Here is a 14,602-nt window from a genome sequence, read left to right on the forward strand (position 1 = left end):
CCCACGTACCGCAAAAAAAAAAAAGAAATGCTATAAAGAATGAACCCCAGCTGTACAACCACGAACTATGATAATATCAATAACTCAAAATTCACTTTTCCAAAGAACTTGTTACAGAACTCTATCAATACTTACATCAATATTAATAACTGCAAATAACATTTAATATTGAAATAATACCAAGAGATATGTATATGCCATCTCCAATATTCCCAAGTATTTTCCTATTAACACCTTTTCTATTTTACCAAAGACTTAAAATCAGAACTCACTTCAAAAACTCAATTCAAAAGATTTTCTTTAGAATAGTGAGACTTAAAAAAGCAAAACAGAAAAAAAAAAAGCAGTAAAAATAATTCTCTGAATTAAGACCCAGCCTCCAAGCATCATTTTATTAATTACTTGAAACATCTATATATAACAAGACATAGATAAAAATTTATTTACTGATCTATCAGGTATACACTCTAATAAAACTCTGATATATGGAAACAGATAATTCCCTAAATTAATTCTCCTCTGGGGGTGGGGGAAACCTAGATTTTTTTCTACATTCCTGATACTCCATGTGATTTTCAAATTCTTAATTTCAATAATGACAACAATAACAAAAATAATCACAGCTACCATGTAACGAGTATTTATTAAATGCTACTTATCATCTCACACATTGTATCTCATTTAAGACTTATACCAATTCTATAATCTACACATTCTTTTTATCCTGAGAGAACCCAGCAAAAAAAGCCTCTAGGGGATTCAATTACCTGAACTCTCACTACCAAAATGTGGGAAAGGAAAGACTTCTGATTTCAGTCTCTGCCCTTTCTACAACAATATGCCACCTCTCTTAATACTTCATCAAATATGTTACTCATCCAGTATTAAAACTGGGCTGACATTATTTTAAATTTATATCAGATAATGAATATAATGCCAGTAACTGAGAGCAAAACTGAACTTTTCATGTGACGGTAAGAGTAATTCATCATTTTGAATAACATAAGCAAATGGTGGCATAGAAAGGAATTAAAATAATGTTTCCTTTGTGTGATATAAAAAACTTATAAAGACACAATTCTTTATTGAACAAGTAGTATAAAACAGTCCAATTACTTCTAGATCAGTCTGTTTTTCAAAGCTTACTCTTTCAATCATAGAAACTAGTCAAAATTATTTTTCTAAATCAGTAAGTCATTCAGTATATAGATAAAATTTCTAAAGTTTTGAAGTTTATTATATTTTCATCAAAGAACTCATAGAAATATATAATGCTGTACAAATGTAAACAGTTATTACTAGATTAACCATATAATTTATCATTCAAACCTATATACTTTTTGAAGAGACACTACTAATTATTACAATGTAACAACAGGTTTAACCAGAACTGTCCCAGTAACCAGGACTTGTGGACACCCAAACTACTGCCCTAGACTCTTCTACTATTCATTACACCCACAGTCCTCCTACAACTATGTAGTGGAAAGATACACATGTCTACTATGTAAAACCATTTGGCTACATATTTGACCACTGTAGCACAATATTAAAGAAATACTTTCTTTGCCAGCCACCCATATTTTAAAAGGCTATTTCATTAAGATAATTCACATTAAGATAAAACTGCAATTACTTCAACTATACCTCATCCTGAAGTTCATCACCACTTTTAACAGAAGCAAGCATATCGTATAAAGTACAGCAAAGATCTTCTATTCTTGTTGCTTCGGCCATTTCATTTAAAGTTGCATTTAAGTACTTCTCAACTTCACACCACAAAAAGGAGTCGTTTGCTTTTTCCACAGGCTTGAGGTCCGGGGCGGAATGCTCCTGAAAATGGTCAGTCAGAAACTTCTTGTAATCCAAACTTATAGTTTTCTGGGATTCACCATTTATTGGCAGCTCGTCAAAGTGGTCCAAATCATGCATGTCAAAGGAAAATGCTAAATTTTTACCAAATAAAACTCTATCACCATATTCATCTGTTGTCATCTGGACGAGAGCAGTAAGACTGTCTTTACAAAAACGAGAAGTAATTCGATTAGTAGCATTACAAGCTGCAGTGGCAGATGATGAGGGAAAGGGACCAAACATCTGTTTGATAGCCTTTGTCTCCTTGTGACCAACAGAGTCCTTCAAGTGAAATGTCTTGAAGAGAAATGCAGCCGCACTTTCAATTGCTTCTTTCCCATTATCCGTTCCAACTATTCAGACAAAAGAAACAGCATTAGCTCAAATGGATCATGGCTGAAGTTTCCATTTTCAAAGAAACTACTACAAATCTTCCTCTGAGTAAATCCAACAGTGAAAACACACTGACATTTTGCTATAGATGGATAAAGATAGCCAATTCAGGAACAGGTAAATCCCTTTAAGTCCATTCCCAAATTCCCAAAGAATTGTATTAGGTAAATAACCCATTATCAGTGTTATAGCAAAGTAATTACCTACAACAACCCCTGACCTCTTTTTAAAAACAATTTGAAGCATTAGCTAAATCTTATTTAAAACCAAATTTTAAAAACTGATTTGATGAGCTAGTTAAATAAGTAAGGTGCAAAAAAAGTCTGAATTATAGACTTTTGGAGCTGGAAGCAAGCCTCACAAATCCCTAACTTCCTTTCCACGTACTATACACTTGAGATGGCAAGAAATAAATTTACATAGTTTTCATTCAAAAATATTTAATACATAAATCAACTACACTTCAATAAAAAATAAAGTTTTAACAACAGTTAATACCTTTTCTACAAGGGTAGAAAGGTCAAGGATGAACATAAAAAGAATCTTTTAAAATAAAGTCAGCCATATTACACATTTTCTTTTAAATTCTGCTCTTGAGAAGAGGCCAGAGGTAAATTCTTACTAAAGTAAGAGGAAGTAAAAAGGAGCAGCCCCTAATTTCTTTAAGGCATTAATATCTCATATCTGATTCCCTCAAATAAAAGAAGAACCTGTATATGTGTCATAGAATTCAAAGAATATTCTAAGAGCAGAAAAAAGGAAATTCAATCTTGAAAAGGTCCCAAAAGTCAATGGGACTTAACCTAAAGTAATATTGGTAAAGTTAGCAATAATATAATTAACACCATCATCTTCCTGAAACCATGGCTCCAATCACATTAATCACAAATCTTGAGCAGCTTACGATATAGTTCAGAAATTCAACCCAAACTCCTATACTTTGTTTTCAAGTCATGCCAGGAACTGACCCCATTCTTTTTTTCCAGCTTTACTGGCTATTATACATTTCCCGCTCCAGCCAACAAGAATTTCTTAACATCCAAAACTCAGGTCCTGTTCTATTCTATGCCTATTTCCTATGCCTTTATTTTAATCTTCCCCAAGGCCTCTGATTATTCAAATACTACCCATGTTTCAGAATCCAGCTCAATCGCCTCTTTCAAAGTCAGGATAATACTGTGTACCTTCCTGTATTCCCTCACTGTTACCTAGCCAAAAATAGGTGTCTCAGCAGAGATTTAAACTGTTGAATTGAAGTGAACCCAGGCCTCAATGACACCAAACTAGTGTTCCTACATTATACCACATTGCCTGAGTAACTTTTTATTGTTTTTTTTCATTTGATGTTTACAAATGTGTGTGGAAGACTAACAGTTTATGTAAGTGAAGATAAGCAATTTTACGATGTATGTCGTTATTTAATTCTTTAAGTATGGAGTCTACTTTTACAATTATAAAGAATTTATAAAACACCATCTGACATATAATTATTCTTTTAGTATTTAGGAGAATACATGACAAAAATCTTCTAGAAATTAACTAATGCTTTTGAATTAATTAATTGAATAGGATTTGTGTATATTTTACTTATTCAGTCTACATATGTGGTTTGGAGAACTTAGGTTTTGGATAACTTAGGGATTGTAATAACTCTACAGATAATTCAACAGGTTTGGGACTACCGAAGTCTGACCAAAACCGGAATTCACAATTACAAACTCATTCTTTATCTAACATTGTAAATGTTACTCTTTGGTAAAGATAGTATCATTTTTGCAACTTGGGATTTTCCTTAAACAACTTACTAAGAACTTTTACATTAAATTATCTCAATTCTTCCTAACAAAATTATCTCCATCTTTTAGATGCTAAAATAGAGACTCAGAATTAAATTTGGGAGAGATCAAATAGCTATTTAGTTATTAAACAAGATTCAAAGAAATCTTCTAACTCCTAAAAAAAGTTCTTTCTACTACACTACACTTCTAGAAAGTAGATTTATCTCTAATTCTCATTTATTAGACAAACAAATAAATAATCACCACTGTAGGAAATAAATAAATTTGAGAATAGTCAATTTATTACCAAAAGTGGAATTAACTTAAATACCTATCATTAGGTCACTGGTTAAATTATGTTATAGCCATACATTACATTCATTAAACATAATGCTGTGGATCCATATATCTTGCCGTAAAATAACCTCCACAATACATTAAGTGACAAAAAAATGTAAGTTATGAGTTCACTTCTGAAGAAAAAAATAACTGCAGATTCATAAAACATCTACAAAGATCAAAACCAATTTTCTCAAGGTTTCAAATTTTTAATTTAAGCCCTTCTGTAATCTACAAAATTTCAAAAATAACAAATACTTTAAACTTTTAAGCCTGTTCGGTAAGGGTGGTTCATTCAGGTGAATATCCTTGCCTAACTACTACTTCTTCTGCACAACCTACTCCATCCCATCTCTGCGTTGGGCTGCTAAGAACGGACACGTGTCCACACCACAAAGGGGTTTCTCAAAACTGAATCTCTGTAGCGCGCTACTTAAGAGTCTGGGAGTTCCAGTTTTCCAGAAGCATTAGCAAACAGCATTTGTTGCCACTGCTAAGATTAAATGATTATTAGTCTGAAACTCTTCGGTCAATTACACCACTGACTGTGCTGATCTTTCTGAGAGGAATAGGGATTTTAGGAAATTCGTTTTGTCCTCAAAATAAAGTCTCAGTAAAGAATAAAATATTCATTAAATAATCAATTGACTAAAGTTTGAAACTTAAGATCTCCAAACCTTTAAGGAAGCTAGTCTAGTTACCTACCACTTGAACATCTAATTTTCTATACATAAAACACTGGTGCTATAGCCCAGAAAACTGGCTCTATGCACCTAGCACTTCAACTGCAATACATTTAAAGAGATATGCTTAAAAGTTCACTAGAATACTTTTTTTTTTTTTGCGGTACGTGGGCCTCTCACTGTTGTGGCCTCTCCCGTTGCGAAGCACAGGCTCCGGACGCGCAGGCTCAGCGGCCATGGCTCACGGGCCCAGCCGCTCCGTGGCATGTGGGATCTTCCTGGACCGGGGCACGAACCCGTGTCCCCTGCATCGGCAGGCGGACTCCCAACCACCGCGCCACCAGGGAAGCCCTAGAATACTTTTTATTAATAATAAATTATCATTGTCCTGCCTGCTTTACAGTTATATTGAGAATAAATGAGATGTATGTGAAATGTAAAAGTGTAAATATATAATTAGTAACTGATTACTGTAACATAAAACAAATTTGTAAAATTAGAGTTGAGTAGTGACAATCAAATCATCCTCAATACACAATTTACTTATGTATTTTTCTTTTGATTACATAATATTAAGAATTAAAAGGTTGTAAATTATAACTTTTTAGTTGCCTACCTTTATAGTTGAGGAATTCTTCAAAAAGGATGAGTAGGAAATTTTAATTGAAAAATGAATAAAAATATCCATCAACTGTTTACATCCTTAATTGCTAAATATTCAATTTAGAAGTTGTCAACAAATGAGTTCCTTGAACAATTAATTCTTCAATGTGTAGGAGAAAGTATTTTACAAATTTATTTTTCCATGTTATGGCCAAACTTTAAATGTCCATTTTATCCCTGACACTTGATCTGTAACTGTAAATACCAATATATTATAACCCTGCATCACATCATTAACTTAAACTCATTCCATTTGTTAAAAATACCAGCAAGGCAGGCAAGTGGCTATAGACATTTTATATTTGAATAGAGATTAGCTAACTGATAGTTATGATGATTTATTTTACAAGTATGTAAAATACTTGTACCAGCAACTTTCCTAGGACAGCATTACATATAAAAAAGTACAAAAATGATTCAACTTAGACATAACTATCCCATACTCTCATCATTTTTTCCCTCTTACATATTTGTGTCCACTGCCTGTTAATGTACTTTTTTTCTAACAAGTATGTTATCTAAAGTTGTCACATGAACCTTACAATCATTCTCCTCATTGTACAGAGAAACACAGATATAGAAAGGTTAAATAACTGAAGTTTATTCCCCCAAAAGGACTTCAAGTAGTGAGACATTCAGCCATGTCTCACTACTTGAAGTCCTTCATGATAAATCAAGTATCCTTAATATCTGTGGGCCAGTTTTTGGACTCTCTTCCATCTGGTTTATTCATCTATCCTTGGATCAATCCTTCACTGTCTAAATTACTGATCTTTATAATAAGTCAATATCCAGAGAGTAAGCTCTCCCTCTTTGTTTCTCAAGGTTGACTTGGCTGTTCTTCACCTTTGAATTTCCACATAACTTTCAGATTATCTTGTAAATTTCTACATTCAAACACATACCCACAAACACAAACCTGCTGAGATTCTGACTGGGATCACATTGAACCTGTAGATCAATTTGGGTAAAAATGATATCTTTATAGTAGTGAGTGTTTCAAGCCTTTGTATATCCCTCCATTTATTTAGGGCATCTTTAATTTCTCTCAATAATATTTTAGTTTTCCAAGAGAAAACCCTGCTCACCTTTTGTTAAATTTATATCTAGGTATCTGATGATTTTTAATACTTTTGAAAATGGCATTTTTGAAAAACTGCTGCTCGTAAGTAGAAGTAAAATTGATTTTTATACTGACCTTGCTAAATTCATTTTCTAACAATACAGTCATTTGACTAATGGCAGTTTTTTTCAATCTTTATACTCTTTCTTTCTTTTTCTTGCTTTGTTACATTAGCAAGTACAGTGAGAAACAGAAGTGATGAGAGCATTCTTCTCTAATTCACCATCTCAAAAGAGAATATTTTTCAACGCTGTAACATTAAATATAACATTTGATCTAGGGTTTTTTATAGATACCCTTTAGCAAATTAAGGAAGTTCCTTTTCCATTCCTAGTTAGCTAAGTATTTTTTTTAATCGCAATTGGATTTTAGATATTCATAAAATGCTTTTTCTTCATCTACTAAATAATCATATGGCTTTTAAACCTTTATTGCTTTACATGAAATCACACTATTTTTCCCATTTAACAATTTAATAATTAACATTTTGTGCACTCACATGCACTTGCGCCCTCTCTCTCACATGTATTTCTTTAACTGATCCATTTGACAGTATATTGCAGTCTTCATGACACTGAGATTTAGGATATCTTACATAGCCACACCACCTATCTCACCTAAGATCTTACCTAATATTACCTAATGATACCCAACACATATTCACATTTCTACAATGGCCCCAAATATATCTTTATACTTTTTTTCCAGTTCAGGATTAAATCAAGGATAGTATATTACATTTGATTATTATACGCCTGTAACCTCCCTTAATCAACAATATCCTCCTTTTTAAATGACGTTGAATGACCTTGCCCAGTAAAGCCAAAAAGGCACATAGATTTCTTTGTCTGAAGGTTTTTAATTACAGATTCAATTTCTTTAATAGTCATATATTCAGATTTTCTATTTCCTCTTTTGTCCATTTTAGTCATTTTTGTCATCTTGGTCCTTTGAATCTGTCAAAAGCTTTGCTCATTGTCTCATCTTCTTCTTCCCTCTTCCAGAATGGACAGTCACCTTTAGGAAAAAGTGGCCCAAACCAGGGTCATGCTTTTGGGGTTTATTCCTGCTTCTAGATCTTGGCCCCATAATTCTTCACTGCTTTGGTAGTATGCTGATGCAGTCAAACAAATTTTATGTTTTATAGTTTTTCTAGTTATTCTCAGCAGAGGGTTGTTCCAAATTACCTTGTCTGCCAATCTATGAGAAGTAGAAGTCAACTTTTTTGGAATCCACAATTTTCAAGATAGCTATTTTCACAAATACTTCTGCAAAACCTCCTGCCATATCCCATACACAACAGGCCTTTATTATTCTAAATGCCTACGCTTGCTTCCATAGACAGAATTGCCAGATTCTGCTAATACCTTCTTATACTTCCTTTTTCCAGTCATTACTTTATAAACTGCTTTCCACTCTCAGTTTTGATTCCTCACTTTTTTATAGTAAAATCTTATTTCCTTGACAACTCAAAAAACATAATGAATTCCCAAATTCCCTAAATCACACTTTGTAAGTTACTCCTGTCCTACCTTTTGGTTCATGCTTTTCTCAAAGATAAAGTTATTAAAAGTAAAATGTATAAAAACACCAAAATCCAAATAAAGCAGGGGTTATAAATTAAAGAAGGCAAAACAAATGTGTCTGTGTATGGCAAAATAACTTGAACACTGAAAAAAAAAAAACAACAACTAGTTCAGTTCTGGCTGAGTCCTGATCTGTACTGAGGATTCAGAGTAAAATTATTACATCATTCTGCTTGGCCTTAGGAGAGAGATTCACTTACAAAGCTGATTAGGGAACTGCTGGGTCTTTCTACTGATCTTTCCACCATTCTTGACCCCCATCCTACTTTCTACGTACTCTGTGTAAATCTTAGCCTCCTGAAATGATCATTTAAAACTCTAAATAACAGAAATACATGCCTAATACATAATGCATTTTACTGACTGTCATTCTCAATCTTGACCTCTTATTTTCAAAAATGTTTTTACTTAGAGCACATAAAATATATTGACAAAGTTTCATTATGAGCAGAATATAGGTTAATATGACTATGCTTATCCTTCAAAATCCATGGAGGAGATAGCTATATCTACAATGAGTAATTAAATAAACGAAGATTAAGTGCCAAGAATACTATTTTTAAATAATTTATAGTATTTTCTCCCTCAAGCTAAGTTTTATTATTAAAATACTCTTTGTGGGGAGAATGAAATTGTAAAAAGGTATAAGAATATATCAAATATAAACCTGAGAGAAAAATAAGTACTTTAAAATTACAAAAATTTTTAAAAAGCTACCACTTGTAAGACATTGTCAGCATCAGAGGTAGTAGAGACCATGGTTGACTTTTAGTTGGATTCTCAATACTTCATTTACTTATTGAACATCTGTGTATCCCTTGCACCACATTAGGCACTGGAGTACAAAGGCACTGTGATTCCTAGAATCCCTGTATCATCAAGGCATTCACAGTCCATGAGGGAGAGGACAGAGGTAAATATCAAATAATGAGAAAAAATATAGAATAGATGCCATTCTAATGGAACACTGTCTATTAACACTGGAAAGGAATAACAAAGGACATGGATGAAGCCTAAGCCACTTCTTCAGAGATGAGAAGCATTTTACCAGATAATCACAATGGGGAAAGTTATGCTAACATATAATGACAGAGAGACTGCTTAGGAAAGTAAGATAGTAAACATTATATATGTTAGGAACAAAGGCCGCATGTGACAGAATGGCAAGGAGATGAAAAGGTAAATTATTTCAATTCATAAAGGAACTTTTCCTTTCCCATTCTAAGGAATTTGGTCTAAAGAGCAAGCTGGGAATAAAAATGAGCTTTGCTTCTTATAACAATCAGTCTTAAAAAAAAAAAGAGATAAGTCTAGTGACTGTGAAGAAGTTGAATAAGAAAGGAAGGGTGAGGCGATAGGTTACTGCAGTAGTTCAGACATGCTATAGTAAAAGCCTAAACTAGGGCAAATATGCAAAGGGAGTCAATCTGAGAATAGCTGAAAAGTAGACTTGGACAGAACATGATCTCTAACTACAAGGAAAGGAAAGAATTTAGGATTTCCATCATGTTTCCATTTCAGAATTTTGGTCTAGGCCTGCCTGTGCCACAAATCAACCACGGGGTTCACTTAACCTTCAAGGACCTGTTTCTTCACATACAACATGAAGGGATTGGACAAAATGTTCCCTGATGTCCCCTCCAGCTTAAAATACCTATTACTCTGACTGGTCAATACACATGTACCTCATACTACTATGCTCAACTGTAATATAAGTCATTGTTCTTTTTACTTTATTCTCTTGCTCCACGTTTTTAACACAATTACACCAAAATTACCTGTGCTAAAAGAATGATATAAGAGGAAACACAAAGACATTTTTTCCATAAGACTAATCATTTCAATGCTGCTAGTTTTAATTACACTTCCAGTATCAGCAGTAGTTTCATTCAGACAGAGTGGATGACTACTAGTCAACTACTAGTTTCACTAATAGTTTTTCAACTTAAACACACCATTAAAAAGTAGATATAATAGAGCATTTTCCTAAATACAACCCTAAGATTTTATCTGTCATGAAAATATTCTTTTGAGACATTACATCTCAAAATAATCAATTCCTTAAACACGTCAGTCAATAGATTAGTTCCTGAGTATGACTCAGATGCTTTGCTAACAGGCAAAACTCCTAGAATTATGTTTAATGATCGGCTATTTAAAACAATAAGTTTTGACTTTTCAGAGATATTTGGGGGAAGTAGTCTAAAGAATAACTTATTTTTTAATAACCTTAATTTCCACATCATTTAATAAAGAAATATTTAGTCATGGTACTGAATAAGCTCAATATTTTATACTATTTTTGCTAAATATTCTGAGGTATTTTCATAATAAAATTAAAGGAAGGATATTACAGTTTTTGAAAACTGCTTAAGTCAGACCAGCCCCCGACAAATAATTCTAACATCTTAGAAATGAAGACAGTGAAGCCCAGAAGGGTTACGATCCTACTCAAGGTAATCTAGGTAGATTGGAGACTTTGCATTTTTGCTACTATTTTCTAATGAACCTAACTGCCTCAGTATTCTTAAAACATAAAGTCTATGTCAAATGCTCACAAATCACATCAGTGCGCTCTATTTTCCCTAGGCTTAGTAAGTAATCTCAATTCTCACCAAAGCCCTTGAACTTCAAAAGATCATCTAACTGCAAAAACATACATGACATTCATTTTGTACTTTCACAACTTAAATTATGGGGGCATTAAACTCAATATTGTACTATACTACAAACCAATGATAATTAAATAATACATCAAAGTCAAAATATTTGAATAATAAATTCTAAGATTTGATGATTATAAATAAAAAGTCTTCAAGTATACAAGATATAATAGAAACACCTTACAAAGCTAGTGAAGCGAAGAAAACTGCCAACCAGCATATGGTGAAGTTAGGATCTAAATTTTCGTTCTACTAAGAAATCACCTGAGAAAACTTTTTCATTTATTTATCAAGTGAAATTTTATTAAGACCCTAAAATATACCAAGCACTATTCTAAGCACTGGGGATGGAGTGTGTTGAACAAGAAAAATAAGATCCTATTCTCATGAAACTTACATCCTAGTAGCAAAACACAGGCAATAAACAAACAAGCAAAATATCAGATAATAAATGTTATGGAGAAAATGTTACCGAGGGTTACAAGATAAAGAATGACTAGGTAACCGCTTAAGATTACATGATCAGCGAAGGCCTCATTAGGGAAATAATTTTCAGGTGAGCTCAAAATAACAAGAAAGGATCTACACACTCTAAGATTAGGACAGAAGAACATTCTCAGCACAGGAAACAGCATGTACAATGATCCCCAAATAGGCACCAACCTGGTGAGTTTGCAGAAGTAAGAAAAGGCCATGTGTCTGAAGCACAGTTAGTGAAAGCAAGGATGACTCAAGGTCAGAAAGAAAGGTGAAGGCCAGATCATACAGAGCCAAAGTTATCAGTCTGAACTTTTTATAGGTAGAAACCTGAATTTGAAGTTAGAACTACAGTAGTGTTAACTATGCTTTTTAATTATCAGAGTCTGGAACGGGACAATGAATTTCCATGAACAAACTCAGATGTTTTACCAAAGAGTCACATGATTTGTTTTACTCTGTCTTCAATTTTGGGAAACTAACTTTGATTGTAACAGATTGTAACAGAGTGTTACAATCTCTAACTACAATTTCCTTCAAATGTAATCAAATGATGTAAATATTAGTGTGCAACAGGAATTGAAGAAAAGTTCAGCTTCAGTACTGGCCCTCACTGTGTGTTAGGTGGGCATCTTAAGGTTCCTTCCAACTACAGAAAATTTTTAATTTACCCTAATCCTTATTTCAATAAAGACAGTGGTTTAAAACTCTAAATTCCTATAAATCCCTCAAGTTGACTGTATTATAATTACTTACTTTTGCCTCCCTGAATCCTAAGCTCCTTGATAGATAAGGCTGTCTCATAATTATGAATACTTCCCTGGAAATTTTAACCTTTCACTCTATAGTATATAGTTTAAAAGGCATCTATTTTTGAACTTTAGTGGATTAAAAAAAATAACAAAACTATACCTATTTGTTTTGCAGCCTGCAATATATCTTTTAAGTCTTCATTTACACTTTGCATTTCACTCTTCTCCAGCTTTTCATTCAAAAATTTTACAATCTTCATCCATGTCAGGTCCAAACCTACAGTTTGTTCATGAAGTTTAGACCGCTTCAACTGAAACAGACAGAATAATACAGAAACATACTGATTAAAGATTTTCTCAATTCTATCATTTATTACATATATTTTGCATTACATTATACAACTTGGCACTACCCACAAGAATTCAAAATTGTATCTACTCACATCCAAATTTACATCTCCCAGAAGGAGCTTTATTTAACTGTGATTTAAAAGAATCTCATTTGTTTAAAGATATGTTTTAAAAAAGGTTCTTTTTTTACAGTTTAATCACAATGAATACTCATTAAGAAATAATTTTCATATGGCAAAGTAAAAAGCAAAATGTCCAACATCCAGATAACAATCGGTAACACCCCACATACCTCTTTTCCATTTTCCTGCTCGCTTTTTTTTTTTATTTATTTTTTTAATTTATTTGTTTGTTTGTTTTTGGCTGTGTTGGGTCTTCGTTTCTGTGCGAGGGCTTTCTCTAGTTACGACAAGTGGGGGCCATTCTTCATCGCGGTGCATGGGCCTCTCACTATCGTAGCCTCTCTTGTTGCAGAGCACAGGCTCCAGATGCGCAGGCTCAGCAGTTGTGGCTCACGGGCCCAGTTGCTCCGTGGCATGTGGGATCTTCCCAGACCAGGCCTCGAACCCGTGTCCCCTGCATTGGCAGGCAGATTCTCAACCACTGTGCCACCAGGGAAGGCCCCTCCTGCTCGTTTTTAACATAGCTTAAACCATACTGTATATAAGAACTTTATGTGATGCTTTTTGATGAAAGGCATTTAAAGAAAATAAGACTCCTATGACAGGTTCAATATATTCAAATCAGTATTGCTTTCCTAAGTCTGATCCTAGAACAAGTTAGGCATCCAGGGGATTCTTATCTATACACACACTTTCCTTGAGACTATAAATCTTTCCATTCTCAAGAACTGACACAGAAAGCAATAAAAATTTTACTTCATATCATTGGACTTGATCCATGGATTAAACTTCATGATGTCTTGTGACCAAATGAAAAGTAGCAGGTCTGACAGAAAACTGTAATTTTCCTCTTGGTTCTATTGACAATATTCCTATTACTTTCATAATTCACTATTACTTCCCTGCCTCAGTTTTCTAAACTGAAATGGAGCTAATTAATCTGGGTTTACGGGGAGGAAAACAGGCAAATGTAGAGATGAAATAAGACTGGCCCAAAGTTGAATTGTTATAATGGGTCATAGGTACACAAAGCTTCACGTTACTTTTCTCTCTCTTTTGTATACGTTGGATATTTCCCAAGATAAAAAATTACATTAAAATGAGGCTCATTATATCTGCCACTTTCTTCCCCCAGAGGGGGAAAATGTGTTTAAAAGCCTACAAAAACAAATTGAATGACATGGGATGAGCATGTCGTCCTTATAACTTTCAAATTTTAAAATCTTCTGTTGCGTCTCTTATATAAAATAACTTGTAGGGCTTCCCTGGTGGCGCAGGGGTTGAGAGTCTGCCTGCCGATGCAGGGGACGCGGGTTTGTGCCCCAGTCTGGGAGGATCCCACATACCGTGTAGCGGCTGGGCCCGTGAGCCATGGCCACTGAGCCTGCGCGTCTGGAGCGTGTGCTCCGTAACGGCAGAGGCCACAACAGTGAGAGGCCCACGTACCGCAAAAAAATAAATAAATAAATAAATAAAAAATAACTTGTAAAGGGCCTTGGTTAGGCAATGAGAGGAAATAATTCAAGTTTAAGATAGCAATATTAATTAACTGTATAGAATATATCCTTATTTTAATTGCTGTGAAAATGCAAAATAGCTCCCATCATAAAGAAGGTTAACTGTTTTGTGTGTAGCAAAATTCTGTATCATCATTAGAGGAAAAATCTACCTAAAGACTGTTACAAATCTTTTTTTCCTAGTATCAATCTTTCAGTGAAGCTATTAATTGTAAAACTGCATAAGGGCTTTAAGCAATAAAATTCCAACCTACTAGGAAACAATGTTAATATTCTACAAGAGTCAAATAAGGAGTCAGAA

At 33.8% G+C, this 14,602-nt stretch overlaps 1 protein-coding gene across 3 annotated transcripts in view; it reads right to left on the minus strand.

Moving 5' to 3' along the window:
• The window catches only part of ASCC3 (activating signal cointegrator 1 complex subunit 3), a 333,519-nt gene that overhangs the window by 291,087 nt on the left and 27,830 nt on the right, over positions 1 to 14,602 (minus strand). For all 3 annotated transcript variants that reach the window (XM_030882956.2, XM_030882957.2, XM_030882960.3), the window contains exons 3-4: positions 12,472 to 12,622; positions 1,648 to 2,207 (exon numbers count right to left, since the gene is read on the minus strand). In XM_030882956.2, the coding sequence (XP_030738816.1) occupies positions 1,648 to 2,207; positions 12,472 to 12,622 (711 nt within the window). The remainder of the gene's footprint in view (positions 1 to 1,647; positions 2,208 to 12,471; positions 12,623 to 14,602) is intronic.

This window comes from Globicephala melas, chromosome 14 (assembly GCF_963455315.2).
Source record: "Globicephala melas chromosome 14, mGloMel1.2, whole genome shotgun sequence".
NCBI classification, from domain to species: domain Eukaryota; kingdom Metazoa; phylum Chordata; class Mammalia; order Artiodactyla; family Delphinidae; genus Globicephala; species Globicephala melas.